Here is a 16,655-nt window from a genome sequence, read left to right on the forward strand (position 1 = left end):
TATCCTCGATGTCGGCTCAAAAGTATGTGAGAAGGGGTTGTGAAGCTTACCTTGCATTTGTTCTTGATAGTAAAGTGACCGAAAAGAAGATTGAATCTGTACCAGTAGTGTGTGAGTATTCAGACGTGTTTCCCGAAGAATTACCGGGTTTGCCACCTATTCGAGAGGTAGAGTTTGGTATTGAGTTAGTACCAGGGACGACTCCCATATCGATAGCTCCGTACCGTATGGCACCGACCGAATTAAAAGAATTGAAAGTACAGTTGCAAGAGCTGACTGATAAAGGTTTTGCACGACCGAGTTTCTCTCCTTGGGGTGCACCAGTTCTATTTGTGAGAAAGAAAGACGGAACGATGAGAATGTGCATTGATTACCGGCAACTCAATAAAGTGACTATAAAGAATAAGTATCCGTTACCACGGATTGATGATTTGTTCGATCAGTTGAAAAGGGCTACTGTGTTTTCAAAGATAGATCTGAGATCAGGCTACTATCAGTTGCGAGTTAAAGACTCTGATGTGCCAAAGACTGCTTTCCGAACGAGGTACGGACATTATGAGTTTCTTGTTATGCCTTTCGGACTTACTAATGCACCTGCTATTTTCATGGATTTGATGAATCGGATCTTTAGGAAGTATCTGGATCGGTTTGTGGTAGTATTTATTGATGACATTTTGATCTACTCTCGAGACGAAAATGAGCATGCTGAACATCTGAGACTTGTGTTACAAACTTTGCGAGATAAGCAGTTGTATGCAAAGTTTAGTAAATGTGAGTTCTGGTTACGTGAAGTCAGTTTTCTGGGCCATGTTGTATCAGCATCGGGTATTTGGGTTGATCCGAGTAAAATTTCAGCTATACTTGATTGGAAACCTCCGAGGAATGTTTCGGAAGTTTGAAGCTTTCTGGGGCTCGCTGGCTATTATAGACGTTTTGTGAAAGGGTTCTCTATGATTGCGACCCCGATGACAAGGCTACTACAAAAAGACGTTAAGTTTGAGTGGTCAGAAAAGTGCCAGAAAAGTTTCGATCAGTTGAAAGCTCTTTTAACCAAAGCTCCAGTCCTAGTTCAACCCGAATCGGGTAAAGAGTTTGTTATCTATAGTGATGCATCTTTAAATGGTTTGGGCTGTGTATTGATGCAAGAAGGCAAAGTTGTAGCCTATGCCTCGAGACAGTTAAAGCCGCATGAAAAGAACTATCCGACGCATGATCTGGAATTGGCCGCTATTGTATTTGCGTTAAAAATATGGCGTCACTATCTGTTTGGCGAAAGATGTCATGTTTATTCCGATCATAAAAGCTTGAAATATTTGATGACTCAGAAAGATCTGAATTTGAGACAGCGTCGATGGTTGGAATTGTTGAAAGATTACGAGCTTGTGATTGACTATCATCCGGGAAAGGCTAATGTTGTTGCTGATGCCCTAAGTCGAAAATCATTGTTTGCTTTGCGTGCAATGAACGCGCATATGGCTATGTCTGACGATGGTGTGATAGTAGCTGAGTTGAAAGCAAAATCGTTATTTATTCAACAGATTTGTGAAGCCCAGAAAGTCGATGATGATTTAATTGCAAAACGAGCTCAGTGTGACTTAAATGTTGATTCAGAGTTTCTAGTTGATGCTGAGAATTGTTTGAGATTTAGAAACCGATTATGTGTTCCGAAAAATCCAGAGTTAATTCAGATGATTTTGAATGATGCCCATAATAGTCGATTTTATGTTCATCCGGGTAGCACAAAAATGTATAATGATCTGAAACAACACTATTGGTGGCATGGAATGAAACGGGACATTTCTGACTTTGTTTCGAAATGTTTAATATGTCAGCAAGTAAAGGCCGAACATCAGGTACCTTCTGGATTGCTGCAGCCGATCATGATACCTGAATGGAAATGGGACAGAGTTACGATGGATTTTGTATCCGGTTTACCGTTGACACCGAGCAAGAAAGATGCAATCTGGGTTATTGTTGATAGGTTGACAAAATCGGCGCACTTTATTCCGATTCGCACGGATTTCCCACTCGATAAACTTGCTGAATTGTATGTTTTTCAAATTGTGAGATTGCATGGTGTGCCTATTTCTATCGTTTCAGATAGAGACCCGAGATTCACATCGCGATTTTGGAAGAAATTACAAGATGCTTTAGGTACGAAGCTACATTTTAGCACAGCTTTCCATCCGCAAACAGATGGTCAATCCGAGCGAATCATTCAGATACTTGAGGATATGTTGAGATGTTGCATTCTTGAGTTTGAAGGTACGTGGGAACGATATTTACCTTTGATTGAATTTGCTTATAATAACAGCTTTCAATCTAGTATCAAAATGGCACCTTATGAGGCTTTGTACGGTCGTAAATGTCGTACACCACTGTATTGGACCGAGCTCAGTGAAAATAAGATACACGGGGTTGATTTGATTAAAGAGACCGAACAGAAAGTGAAAGTGATTCGGGACAGTCTGAAATCAGCATCGGATCGTCAGAAATCTTATGCGGATTTGAAAAGAAAAGATATAGAATTTCAGACCGGCGATAAAGTGTTTTTGAAAGTCTCACCATGGAAGAAAGTACTCAGATTCGGTCGTAAAGGCAAATTGAGTCCAAGATTCATTGGACCGTATGAGATTATAGAGCGTGTCGGACCGGTTGCTTATAGATTGATGTTACCACCTGAGCTAGAAAAGATTCACAATGTATTTCATGTTTCGATGCTCCGTAGATACCGATCTGATCCTTCACATGTGATTTGTCCGACGGAGATTGAAATTAACCCTGATATGTCATATGAAGAAGAACCGATTAGCATTCTGGCTCGTGAGATCAAAGAATTACGAAATAAGAAAATTCCGTTAGTTAAAGTGTTGTGGCATAAACATGGAGTTGAAGAAGCAACTTGGGAGTCAGAAGATACAATGAAAAGCGTTATCCGAACCTATTCACCGGTAAGATTTTCGGGGACGAAAATCCCTAAGGGGGGGAGAGTTGTAACAACCCGGTTTTGACCCTAATCGGAACAGTGGTTTCGGGACCACAAATCCGAGTCTGAAAAAAAAATATATTTTTATATTATTTTTTGTGTTTATTATGTGTGAATTTACTAGTGTAAAAATTTCGTGCTTTAATTTCGCCGTTTGAGTGTCCGATTAAATAAAAAGGATTAAATCGCGTAAAATAAAAATTTATTGGTTATTTTTAAAAGGGGCTGAGTAGTGGTTGTTCTTTTAATATGGAGGTTTAGTTTTTCAATTTAACCATTAAAAAGAATAGTGGGCCGCATTATGTGTATAATATATATAGTTTTTATATTAATTACAAATGTTATAATATATAGTATATTATAATATTATAATTTAAACAAATAAAGACCACCATCATCTTTTATTTCCTTACCATCTATTCGAAACTAAGAAAAGAAAATAAAAGAAGAACAACCAAGCTATTCGGCCATCTTTGATGCTTGATTTAAGGTATGTTTGGTTTCGGTTTTTGATGATTTTTACGTTTTTGAGATCGTTGCTTTGAATACTACCTGACCCATGCTTGAATTTCTGATTTTGATGAATATCTTGAGTTATGCCATTGATGAATGTTTGTGTTTTGTGATGTTTGATGATGAATAATGAAAGATATGTCTTAGATTAACATGTTTTGTCTTGGGATTTTTGATGAATTTGAGTATTTAGGGCTAGATTGTGAAAATAAATTTTTGAGGGACTAAAATGTGAAATAAATGAAATGTATGGACTTGTATGAATACAAGGAAGATTCGGCCTAACTATAGTGTTGTGAGATTTTGTGTATTTTGTGTTTTATGCAATAGGGACTAAATTGCAAAAAGTGTAAAATGTCTGGGGCAAAATGGTAATTTGCCCATTTAAGTGTTTTTGGATAAAATTGAATGATTTGATGAATAAAAGGGTTAAATTTGACTATGTTTAGATCAAGGAACGAAGAAAACGAATTTGGATCGGGGGAAATCGAAGGTAATCGAATAGTCGATCGTGTTTGCTGATATCCGAGGTAAGTCTATTAGCAACTAAAAGTTATTAAGTTAATATTTATACATGCATACTAATTTTATCTTATGATTGAGCTATAATTTAAAGTATAATAGTTGAATAAACTTTGGACTATAGATATTGTATATAACATGTTCGAATATACAAGTATGATCTTGTATAAATTATTGGATTAATCAAAGGTATGTATAAGATATAGGTATATATATATATATGGTTTGAATGATTATATAAGTATGTATATATATATATATAAAGTCGAATAAGCATGCAAATATACATGTATGTGTTGTGTATTGAATTTAGTTATGTCATTATATAAGTATGCGAGGATTGATTGTGCATTTATATATGTACAAGTTTTTGTTTCGAAATTGAGTATGAAATTATACATTCATATGGTAGATTCGAATATGTATAAATGCACATGTATAAATTCTTGAATCGAAATTTGGTATGGAATTATATATGTATGTGAAAGTTTCGATTTTGTATGTATATTCACGTAAAAGTTTTTTTGAATGGTAGTGAAGATATGAAATTGTTAGTTTGAATTATTATAAAGTGATTGAATGTAATACAGACGTTACGTCTAGCAGGCTTAATGCCGGTGAAGTAATTCAGACTTTAAGTCTAGCAGGCTTAATGCCGGTGATACATTTCAGACTTTAAGTCTAGCAGGCTTAATGCCGGTGATACATTTCAGACTATATGTCTAGCAGGCTTAATGCCGGTGATACATTTCAGACTATATGTCTAGCAGGCTAAGTGCCGGTGTACTGAATCAGGCTTTAAGCCTAGCAGGCAAAATGCCGGTGAATCTGTTTAAATTGTGTTAGAATATACAATGGATATATCTATGATTTGTGATTATATGAAATCGATGAATACATATGTACATTAGATATATGTGATTGCTGAATTTATAAATGCATATGGTGATATGTGGTAGTTAAACATATATATGTTGAGCCTATGTGTTTGATAATTAATCATGTATGCATTTGAGATATATATATATGTGTATTTCGAATGTATGTGTTACCTAGGTATTCAGGTATAAATTCGTAATGAGTATATTTATATACAAACAAATATAAGATGTGATTGATGTATATATATTTGTGTTAAATTTGAATTGATTTAGAACTTACCATGAGTGTACATATACAATCGGTTTGATATGTATATAATATGTATATATATGCTCGGTGGTATACATTCAATTGTAATGTTGTTTTGTATAATATATATATTAAACTGAATTCATCCGACAGGTATACATATCTGACTATAAATGAAATGGTCTGAGTAGAATAATGTATGAATGTTAGTTGGTTGTGTTAGTTGAAATTTCAGTAGAATAGATTAAAAAGGTTATAATAATTATGTGTTTATAATTATACATTTAGTTATGCTGGAGACTTACTAAGCTATAAAAGCTTACTTCGTTTGCTTTCGTTCATTCGTTTTTATAGATTTGGAGACGCGTTACGAGCTCGGGGATCATCAGCACAGTCCATCACACTATCGACTTCTTTTGGTATTTTGTTAAATATTTGAACTCGATCTTATGGCATGTATAGGCTTGATAATGTTTTGGATAATTTTGAATCCTATTGTGTAAATAGCAATGCGAAAAGAGTTTAACTTCCATGCTTGAATTTGATTATATATGTTCATGAATTGGACTTGCATTTGGAATTAGATATTAAAGTTATGTTTATGTGAGCTTGGTTTCGTAATGCCTCGTAACCCTGATTCGGCGACGGAGACGGGTTAGAGGTGTTACATTAACTAGATTTCTTACCCAACAATGCACGGGTTTGATTGTACGTATATATTGAAATTATTTTATAATTTTGTAGAAATATAATTTTATGATTTACATCATAAATAATTTTATAATTTCTTTTATATATTTATAATTTAATATTTTATTTGATAAAATAATGTCTTAAATTATTATATGTAATATGATATATAGAATTTCCTGTATTAAACATAGATGAAAAATAGTTTATGAAATCCATCAATTTTTTATTTATGAAATATATTTATAATTATAATAAATGTTTTAATTTTTAAATATATTTTTTTTAAATATTTTAATTTTTTAGAAACTCAATCCTATAAAATAATTTTTATTATAATAAATTACAATTAGCCTAAAAATCATTATAATAAAAAATGTAATTAGCATAAATTATAACATAATAAACTTTAATTTTTAATTTGTTTGGCAATTTAATTTTTAAAAATATATATTTAATATAAGTAATTATGAATTTTTATATTAATAAAATATTCATATAATGATTTACAATTAGAAAAAAAAAACTTCACTTAGCATGAATTATAATGAAATTATTTATTTATTAGTAAAAAAATATTTAAAAAATTAAAAAAAAATAAAACTGGTCCCAAAATATATTAAAAACAAAAGCTTTGCAGTATTTAATTCAATCATACACAATTAACAAAATTAACTTCATCAAAAAGAAAAACATATAATATATATTTTTATTCTTTTTAATTGTGTACAATAAACATGCATGCATATTTGCATTAACACTCAAGAAAAAAATTGACCAAAAAATAAAATAAAAATTAAACATTTTTTATTTCATAACAATATATTAAAATTTTAAATATGATTTTAAACTGTTAAATATATTTAACAATATTTGTTTTTTAAATTATTATAAATAAATTCAGTGAACTGGTTAATTTTTTTAATATTTTTAATATATTATATTTTGAAGGAGTTACAAATATTCTAACAATATTTTTAAAATTATTATTAGAAGAATAGTAATGATTTGTTTCTTAATTAACAATATTTTAAAATTTTTATTTTTAATAGTATTTTAATTTTATTAGAAGAATAGTAATGATTTGTTTAATAATTAACAATATTTTAAAAATTATATTTTGAATAGTATTTTAATTTTAAAAACTACTATTTTTAAATTTAAAATTTCTTAATATTTAATTTTAATAAAGCAAAAATATTGGTAAATGGAAGGTGACTTGCCAACAATCGAGGCGAATGCAAGGGATAGGCTCCTTAAACATAGAAACTTACAGTTTAACTCCCTTACACTTATTAAATTATAAATTTATATATGTAAAATTGTCCTTTACCTCAAGTGAGAAAAAAATATGTTTAATCTTTCTAAAAAATATGAAATTATAAATTAATACATGATAAAATTATATTTTAATTTTTTAAAATTTTATAATTTAATTATGACCTCTCTTAAAATAAAAATCTTAGTTTCGCCCCTATAGAAAAATCTCAACAAAAATTCAGGCTTGAAAGGTTATTGGAAAAGAAATTTTAAGTTGAGGCCAATGGCCACGACTTCTGCTACCTCCCATTTGGTGTGGGAAGAAAGAAGTTCCCGTGGAATTATTATTGCATTGCCAATCTTTGCTATTACTTATCTTCCCACAACACTGAGAAAGATGATAATTTAATCTCTATATTTTGAAGCATTCCACCATTATTGTCAAACCAAAACAATTTTAACTTATTCAGATTCTGTTACTTCTAGTTCAATCAACTTTATAACTATTATCTAAAATCAATATTTTGAATTTTAAAATTAAGATATTTACGGGTGATTGATATTTTTTTTAAAAAAATTTAATGAATCTCTTTAAACTTTTTCTCATTATAGTTACATAATAATTTTTAATTTTTTAAAAAATATACCAATAATATCATAATATATTTTATTAATTAAATAATTATATTAAATATGTATTTAAGAGACGAAAAATATACGTGAGGTATAAAAAGTAATTACAATTTGGCAATTTAATAATCTAAATAAAATAATTTTTTTAGGTTAAATTCTAAAACTAATCTAATACATAATATAAATAGTTTTATTAATTTAAGTAAGGAATTTAGAATATTAATAAATTGGAAGAAAATTTACTGCCCATTTTTAGGCCGCAGGGAAATGACTTTTTTAGGTTTTTGGGTTAATTTCTATTTAGATCCCTTGTACTTTGAGAGTTCATACTCGTCTCTTTGGTTAAGCAATAAACTGAAGGATTAAATAGTATTACATGTAAACAATGAAGGATTTTAACCCTCTTTTATATGCTCACGTTTGATTGATATCAAATTTTATTTTTCATAATTGTTTTTGAGTTAAAATTTAAATTTAAAAATTTTAAGATAACTTATATCCATCCTTCTGTAAAATTTTTTAAAATTTTTATATGAATTAATTTAATTTTATTAATGTTTTTAAAAACATGAATAGTTAATATATATTTTAAATTTATGGATTATTGAAATTAAGATCTTTAAATATTAATAGAATTATTGATATTAACTCTTGAAGTATATATAGGGATTGTTTAATATCAATTTGGTAACATATTAACCTCGTCCATTAATATATTTAGTTGTATCTATGTATTAATATATCAAATTTGATGAAAAATATTAAATAAAAAACAAGAATTTAATGAAAAAAAATTGGAGAAAACTACATTGTTATAATATATATATATATTATTCTACACTATTGCTTGTAATATATTTAAATAAATATGTAGATAACAATTCATATATTAAAATATTATCTAAAAAACTACATAACGAACATATATGATTTGCATAATCTATTTAAGTAATAATTATTTTTAAAAAAAATATAAATTCAAATAGCAATTTTCATTTAAAATTGACTTTTGTAATATATTAAGATAAAAATGTGTTTAAATTATTTTACTTATATTATTTAAATTTTATTTAGCAGATAAAAATAAAAATATGGAAATTAAATAGAAAAAATAAGGTTGCGACACTTGTCACAATATGAACTTATGTATTTTGATATTATATATATATATATGATTTGAAAATCTAATATTGGAATGATTTTTACCGTAGGAGAATTTAAATTCTTACATAAGTAAAAAAAAAATGAAAACATAAAATGAAACACCTAAAGGTATAATGATAAAATTAGCCCTTAATATTTGTTTCTTTTGTCATTTTGGTCATAATTTTTATTATTATTTTGACCATCTACCTTCAAAAAGGTGAAAAAGTTGAGTGGACTGTAAACAACTTAACAACATTAACATGTCAACTTGAAGCGTGTGTACTTCCTAAAATTTTAAAAACAAAAAAAGTTATAACAATTTTTAAAAAATTATTCATGTCAATAATGAAATACACGTAGATGGTCACATAGGTTATCACGTTAGTGCTAATAAAATATAGATTAGGATAAAGTGATAATTAAAAAAAATTAGGTTAAAGTGACAAAATTGGTAAAAAATAAGGACTAAACTTGTCATTATGCCATATTAAACCTATAAACTATAAAAATAATAATTAAAAAAATGTAAAAGAAAAAAATTATAACTAATAGAACTGATAAAAGTAAATAAATTCTAAGAATATATATTCTATAAATGAAATTCAGATAATAATATATTTCAATTATTAGTATTAATGGATAATTAAAAATAAAAAAATAAAAAGCAAAGATGGAGATCATCATTTATGATTGACATTGTCATTTACTAGAAAGAAAAAAAAGAATTTGAAAGATAAAAATGAAAAAACAGCGACTCCCTCGCCTTTCTCTCATCTTTTAATATAAAGAGCTGAACTCCGAATCAACGAGGGGAAAACCCAAACAAAGCCACCCTTCCGCTCCATTGCCATCACCCCCACCACGCCTCGCCGCGCCACCTTCCACTTTTTAAGTTTCGATCTCTTCTGTTTTTTTTTTTTGAACTTTTTCTAAACTAAATACTGCTACTATTTTATTTTTCGTCGTTCAAATTTTTTATATTATAATTAATTTGTCTCTCTTATTTTCCTTTCCACTTCCTCTGTAAAACCCTAATTATCATTCGATCTCCTATTTCCTCCATTCTTTTTCATTCGTTTTATCATTTCTTTTCGAAACCCTAGATTTTGTTACAAGATCTGTTGTTAACTTTGCATTTTATTTTTAAGATTAAATTAAGAGGTTTTCGAGGGTTTGTTTGATTGGGAAAAAAGAAAATAAAAGAAAGGGTGATTTCGGGTCAAGGCTGGCTTGTTCTTTGCTCAAGTAAATGGCGGATCCGCCTGGACTCCGCCCTGACAGGATTGCTCATCGTTTCGAGGTCATTTCTTGTTCTGCTGCTACTATTAGTGTGGGATTGGATTCAATAGGCTTAAAAAGCAGTGACCGTTGTGAACTGTGACAAAGGAAGCCGTAAAAGTCAAAGCATGCTGAGCGTGCTACGGGTGCACCTCCCTTCTGATATACCAATTGTTGGCTGCGAGCTCACGCCTTACTTGCTTTTACGCAGACCCGACAAGACCGTTACCACCGATGACGTGCCTGAGTCGGCCCCTCTTGATGGTCATTTCTTGAGGTACAAGTGGTAAGTGTTTTTAAATCCGTCAACAGGTTTCATTTAATCTTATATGAGCCTTTTTATGCCTGGTGAGTGTTTTAATTAAAAATTAAAGTTTCTCCCCCCCCTCTTCTAGTGGGTGGTAAGTGTTTGTATTACGAAACTTCTCTGCCTTTTTTTATGTTTTTTATTAGTTTTTTTTTCGGTGTTTTGGTAGTCTCGTTTAGGTCAATTGGGTTGAACTAGTTTTTTGGTTAATATATATTTTATTGTTCTAAGTAAATACATTCTATGGAGCTTCTTTGATGGGCGGTTAGAAATAATTACACGGAGGAAAGTATGGAATTGAGGTTTATAAGTTGAGACTTTCTGCTTGTGCTATTGGAGATACTGTGATTGCTTTTGACTTGATTGCAGTCTGTGTTTTGTTACTTTACGTGCTGGATTAATCTTTTAATTTGATGATTTGGTTTTGTAATTTTTGAAGCCTAAGTAGTAGTTTCTTGATTCCGATTATGGCTTTAAGTTTCATGCCATTTGTTTGGTTTTACTTGGATTTAGTTTGCGCTGTTCACCTATCTGATGTCATCCTCTGTCTCTGCTTAAATTGGAATGACACTTTATGGATACAACATTCCATGATGAACAGGCTCTTCTAGCTAGAATGTTCTGTCACTAATAATAATTGTTGTGGGTGTTTTTATTATTGTGACGCCCTGGCATCTTTATCTCTGTGAAACTTGTTAGAATGTTTCAACTTAGATTGAGAAGTACGTTACATTAAATCTTGGTTATATGAACAAGGAATTGTGCAGTTAAAAGACTGGATGCATATTAATCAGCCAATGTAAACGGTTGAAAAGGTAGTAAGGAGGCAATTAATATGTTCCTGCCTATTTTAAGCTTTTCCTATTTAAACCAAATCATGGGTGGAAGTAAGTCTGGTTACATTCTTAGAAGTATTAGAGATGCCTTGAAAGGTAATAGAAAGTCGTTGTAGTTACAATATTTTTCATCACAAAAGTTCATAGATCTCTATCCTTGACATCAGTTGCATGTAGCAATTGGTAATATAAAGTTGAATTAACTGATTTTTTTAGTCATTGGTTACTCTTTAGATCGTTCGTAGCAAGACAAAAATATTTAACCCTTATAAGATATTATTTATGTCTGTTAATGGTTGAAGCATACTTTAGGTACCTTGTAGTTTTACTGAACTTTGAGATGAGGATGTTATGCATTCTTATTATAATTGCTGGATTGCTATTTGGGAAAGAGAGTATCTTGCCTGTATCCTGTGCACCTATTATTGTGATTTAAGATCTTTTCATCTGATTATGCTGTCTTCTTCCAGGATCAAGTGAATACTCATATAGCAGGACAATTTTCCATTTATGTTACATGTCTAATACAAAATGTTACTTTCTTGGTTCTATTTCACAGGTATCGCATACAAAGTGATAGGAAAGTTGCTGTCTGTAGTGTCCATCCCTCTGAGCAAGCCACATTGCAGTGCCTAGGTTGTGTGAAGGCTAAAATACCTGTTGCTAAAAGTTACCATTGCTCTCCAAAGTGCTTCTCAGATGCATGGCAGCATCACCGTGTTCTGCATGACCATGCTGCTAGTTCTGTAAATGAAAATGGAAATGAGGAAGAAGAGATATTTGGCCGTTTCAATAGCACAGGGTCTGGAGTTGTTAATGCTACCTTAACTGGTTCAGCTTCAAGCGCTAGCTTGACAAATGGTTCTACATCTCTGTATCCTGCTGCAGTTACACAGAGGAGTGGTGGTGAAACCTGGTTTGAAGTTGGACGCTCTAAAACATATACACCCTCAGCAGATGATATTGGCCATGTTCTCAAGTTTGAGTGTGTTGTTGTTGATATGGAAATGAAACTACCTGTTGGACATCCCAATACTATTTTGACATCTCGTGTTATTCCTGCACCTTCCCCTATTCCTCGGCGCTTGATCCCAGTAAGCGGAACTGATACGATGGGACAGCTTGATTCGGATGGCCGTATTTCATCTTCTGGAACTTTTACTGTTCTGTCTTACAACATATTGTCTGACACATATGCCAGTAGTGAGTTATACAGTTATTGTCCATCATGGGCTCTTTCTTGGCCATACCGCAGACAGAATTTGTTGCGAGAAATTGTTGGTTATCGTGCAGACATTGTTTGTCTTCAAGAGGTAATACTTTCAGTTAGCATTTGATGAATGATGATGGCTGCCTTTTAAAATTCCATTTTGATCTGAGAGATAACTTTGAATTTTATTGCATGATAAAAAATTGCTTCCATGTTTATTGTTTACTATTTTATTTTGGTTGGAGATGTAGATCTTGTGCACTTTTGTCATTCTTAGATTTGGGTTAATGCTCACCTGTATCCTTTGTTTTTTCTTTTAAATGCAAACTGTCTGTGTGTATGTCTATATATATAAATGCACCTAAAAGGTTTTATTTGCCTCCATAATTTTTTGATCTAAGAGTGGAAGTAGTGATGAGCGATGCTAATGAGGAAGTCAGTTTGCTCTTCTTCCATCTTTGTTAAGAAATAATGGAGTTTCCTGAAAACAAAGAAGAGACCATAGTTGAATGAGAAATGATTTGGGAGGCCAGAATTTCTTTAGGTGGATTCAACTCATCATCAGCCAGAAATCATCTTCAGCCTTCAGTCATCTAGGTGAACAAAGCGTGTGCCTAATTACCTGCTGTTCTCATCTTTTCAGGTGCAAAATGACCATTTCGAGGAATTTTTCGCCCCTGAGCTGGACAAACATGGGTATCAAGCTTTATACAAGAGGAAGACAAATGAGGTTGCTTAAGAACTCCTCAGATACCCATCTCACTGGTTTAATGATATTACTCTTTAATGTATAATTTATGTTGTTTATGACACAGGTTTACGGTGGAAATATCCATACAATTGATGGCTGTGCTACTTTTTTCCGTAGAGATAGGTTTTCTCATGTCAAAAAATATGAGGTTCGGAAGTATTTCTAATGTGGTATATGGGATTCTATTTTGTTTTTCTTTGCTAAAGTAAATCATGTCTTTTGCAGGTTGAATTTAATAAGGCTGCTCAATCCTTGACTGAGGTTGCAGTTCAAACTACTCAGAAGAAAGCTGCTTTAAATCGTTTGGTTAAGGTAATAAATCTATTATAGCTAATTTTGATCTGTATTCATTCTCTAACAGTACATAAATGATCATATCATGTAAATTCTTCTTCATCTGCAGGATAATGTCGCCTTAATTGTGGTTCTGGAAGCAAAGTTTAGTAATCAGGGAGCTGACAATCCTGGGAAGCGACAGCTTCTTTGTGTGGTATGAATTGTTCTTTTTATTCTTCTATGCTGTCTGGTATTCTCTATTATATGTTCTCTAGTTCACATTATTTTACTTCCATGCTTTATTCATGGTCAAAACATGATATCATATCAGGGTTTTTTTTATTGGGCTGTTGGCAAGTTGAACATGCTTTGATCTTGCTGCGGCTGTTCTGCCCTGAAATAAATGAATAAAGGATAGTTTGGGAGTATCTTTAGCCTTATAGGCTTGAGTTCAACTAATGGGCTATGTTACCTGGGTTTTGTCCTATATAATCTAAAACTGAAACGTAAAAAGGCAAGTTTTGCACAGCTTGTTGAATTTGTTGCTAGAGGATTTGAAGAGTAACTTTTTCTTGGTCTGCCTAGCTTTACTTAAAGTAGTGTATTTCTAGTTTCGTAGCCATGGATGTGTGTAATTTGTTGCTTTCTATAGGCAGGTTGATTTCTCTAGATCCATATACAGGTGTGAACCGTTCTGCAGGCGGCAGGCAGGTTGTGATGCAGAAAGCTGGTGTAATGTACCCAAAATGGTTAATGAGTGTTCCTATATTTGTATAATGGGATTTTGATCTTTTAGGTTGGCCAGCTAAAAAGTTTGCTTGAGAACAACACATTCCAGCAATTAGAAGCTATGTTGCTCCAACTCTTCATTTTTGTTAATGTACATGTGTCCGGCACATAGATATGGGGATGTGACCTCTAAGGATCCTCCAAATACATGGACAAACTTAGAAAAATCTGACCATGCATGTGTCAAACACATCATCCAACACTCTCACCCAAGTTCAAGTAACATAGATAAGAAGCATCAAAATCCCACTAAACTTCTGCATACTTGATTTTGACTAACCAAATGCCAATTTGGATTAGATTGGCTGGTTACTATGTGCTCTCTCTTTATTGTGTTTTGGTTCTTTTAGTCTCTCTGCCTACTCCTTTCCATTTTTATTTTTTCAAAGATGGAATAGAAATGTTATCATACTCATCTCTTCTAGAAGTTTGGCTATTCTTTACATTCATGAAACTTGACTTATCTAAAGACAGCTTAGTTGTTCATTTATATTCTTTGCAACTCTTCTGTAGTTTCTAGTCTACAAGCATCATGTAATTGTTTCCTATCATTCCTGGTTTTGGAGTGCAGGCAAATACACATGTAAATGTTCCACCAGAGTTGAAGGATGTCAAAATCTGGCAGGTTTTAGTTTTTCTTTAATTTCTTTCTTTATTTATACATAAATGTATCTGTATTTCAAAATAATCGTTTATTTTGTGTTCTCTCTATAATGTTGTAGGTGCATACCCTCTTGAAGGGATTGGAGAAAATAGCTGCAAGTGCAGACATTCCAATGTTGGTGTGTGGGGATTTTAATTCAGTTCCTGGGAGGTAATACTGTTATCCTTTACATTATATTAGATTATGTAGTGCTTTAAGACCATTTTGTTGCATTAGACTTTTTCCAAATTATGTGTATTGTTGTATTTTTCATAGTGCTCCCCATTCACTTCTTGCTATGGGAAAGGTAGATCCACTGCATCCAGAATTATTGGTAGATCCTCTTGCGATTTTGCGTCCTCACAGCAAGTTGACTCATCAGTTGCCACTGGTAAACTCTCTTTAGTGCTTCAATAAGTAGCTTATGTTTTTTTTTCTAAATCCTATTACTTTAATCACAGCTTGTATTTGACAAAATTTGTTTCTTTGAATAGGTTAGTGCCTACTCACCCTTTGCGAGAGGTGTTGGTCTTGGTTTGGAACATCAGAGAAGAAAAATGGACATCACAACTAATGAACCTTTATTAACAAATTGCACAAGAGATTTTATCGGCACCCTGGATTACATATTCTACACCGGTGTGTTGTTCTTTCAAAACACTTGGATGATTGGATTGGATAGTGCATATACAAATTATAATTTATCTTGAATGCCGTGACTTGAGATTCTTGTGTACTTAGATATATGATATCTTAGGTTGATGCAGATGCTTATGAGTATTTTGTTTTGTACTTTCAGCGGATTCTTTAACAGTGGAGGCATTATTGGAACTCTTGGATGAGGATAGCTTGAGGAAAGACACTGCCCTTCCTTCTCCAGAGTGGTCCTCTGATCATATAGCACTGTTAGCTGAATTCCGGTTCCAGACAAGGCCTAGACGTTAACACTTTTAAGGTATGATGTAATGCACCCTCAGTTTTAAATGACACAATATATGCAAGAGAGTCCGTATGTATCTGTGCTGGGTTTAGTTGTATATGTAAAATAACAAGCGGCTACCTGTTGTTTAGGTCATGAAGATGGCCAAGAAAATGACTCTTGAGAAGCCGATGGATACAGATAAAAGGTATTTGTAAGAATGATAGATCAAGCTCCCTGTGTTTTTAAGGTAAATTCTCTTTGATTGAGGGATCTTTGCTTTGATCTATCTGCTTTGTAATATGTCAACACCTTTGTTTCATAGAAAAATGATTACTTTTTTTTTTTTTTGGCAAATAGAAGTGTTCACCGGCTCAATATAATTTTAGTGAATTGTCCTTTGTACCTTAAAATTTCTTCTGCAAAGGAAGTGGTGGTTTAATTAGTGGCATGGCATGCCTTGCCTTCCCATCTTATCTTTAAAGCTTCATGTTTCGTTTTGCCTTCCCAAGAATAAAATATAATAAAATCATTTTCTTTTCTTATTCTTCTCTCCTGCAACTAAAATCTTCTTGTTTGCATCATTAAAACAAAATTCACTCATTATCAAGTTGATCTTCACCAAGCAATCGATGTGAGTATTTTAATATTGTATTTCAATGGTTTATGAATTGGTCATACTTGCATATATATATTATTAAGTAGTGAAAATTTGAATCTTAATGTGATTTGGATAAATTGTTAAATAAAATCTCTGGCAAAAAA

The 16,655-nt window shown here is 31.8% G+C and overlaps 1 protein-coding gene across 1 annotated transcript; it reads left to right on the forward strand.

Moving 5' to 3' along the window:
- Positions 1-9,573: 9,573 nt before the first annotated feature.
- Positions 9,574-16,435, forward strand: LOC107889486 (carbon catabolite repressor protein 4 homolog 1). Its single transcript, XM_016813927.2, has 12 exons — positions 9,574-10,445; positions 11,862-12,615; positions 13,156-13,242; positions 13,328-13,411; positions 13,489-13,575; positions 13,667-13,753; positions 14,900-14,953; positions 15,051-15,142; positions 15,248-15,362; positions 15,466-15,610; positions 15,771-15,926; positions 16,043-16,435. Exons 1-11 carry the CDS (start codon positions 10,288-10,290, stop codon positions 15,914-15,916), a joined length of 1,809 nt encoding a protein of 602 aa, XP_016669416.1. The 5' UTR covers positions 9,574-10,287; the 3' UTR covers positions 15,917-15,926; positions 16,043-16,435.
- Positions 16,436-16,655: the final 220 nt, after the last annotated feature.

The sequence above is a fragment of the Gossypium hirsutum genome, chromosome A09, assembly GCF_007990345.1.
Source record: "Gossypium hirsutum isolate 1008001.06 chromosome A09, Gossypium_hirsutum_v2.1, whole genome shotgun sequence".
Lineage (NCBI taxonomy): Eukaryota > Viridiplantae > Streptophyta > Magnoliopsida > Malvales > Malvaceae > Gossypium > Gossypium hirsutum.

What these genes read in the sequence shown, in the direction of transcription:
- LOC107889486 (XM_016813927.2), top strand. Translation starts at nt 10,288, where the DNA reads ATGCTGAGCGTGCTACGGGTGCACCTCCCTTCTGATATACCAATTGTT. An exon ending in CATTTCTTGAGGTACAAGTG is followed by an intron (nt 10,446 to 11,861) that starts GTAAGTGTTTTT and finishes TCTATTTCACAG; the next exon opens with GTATCGCATACAAAGTGATA. An exon ending in TGACTCATCAGTTGCCACTG is followed by an intron (nt 15,363 to 15,465) that starts GTAAACTCTCTT and finishes TTCTTTGAATAG; the next exon opens with GTTAGTGCCTACTCACCCTT.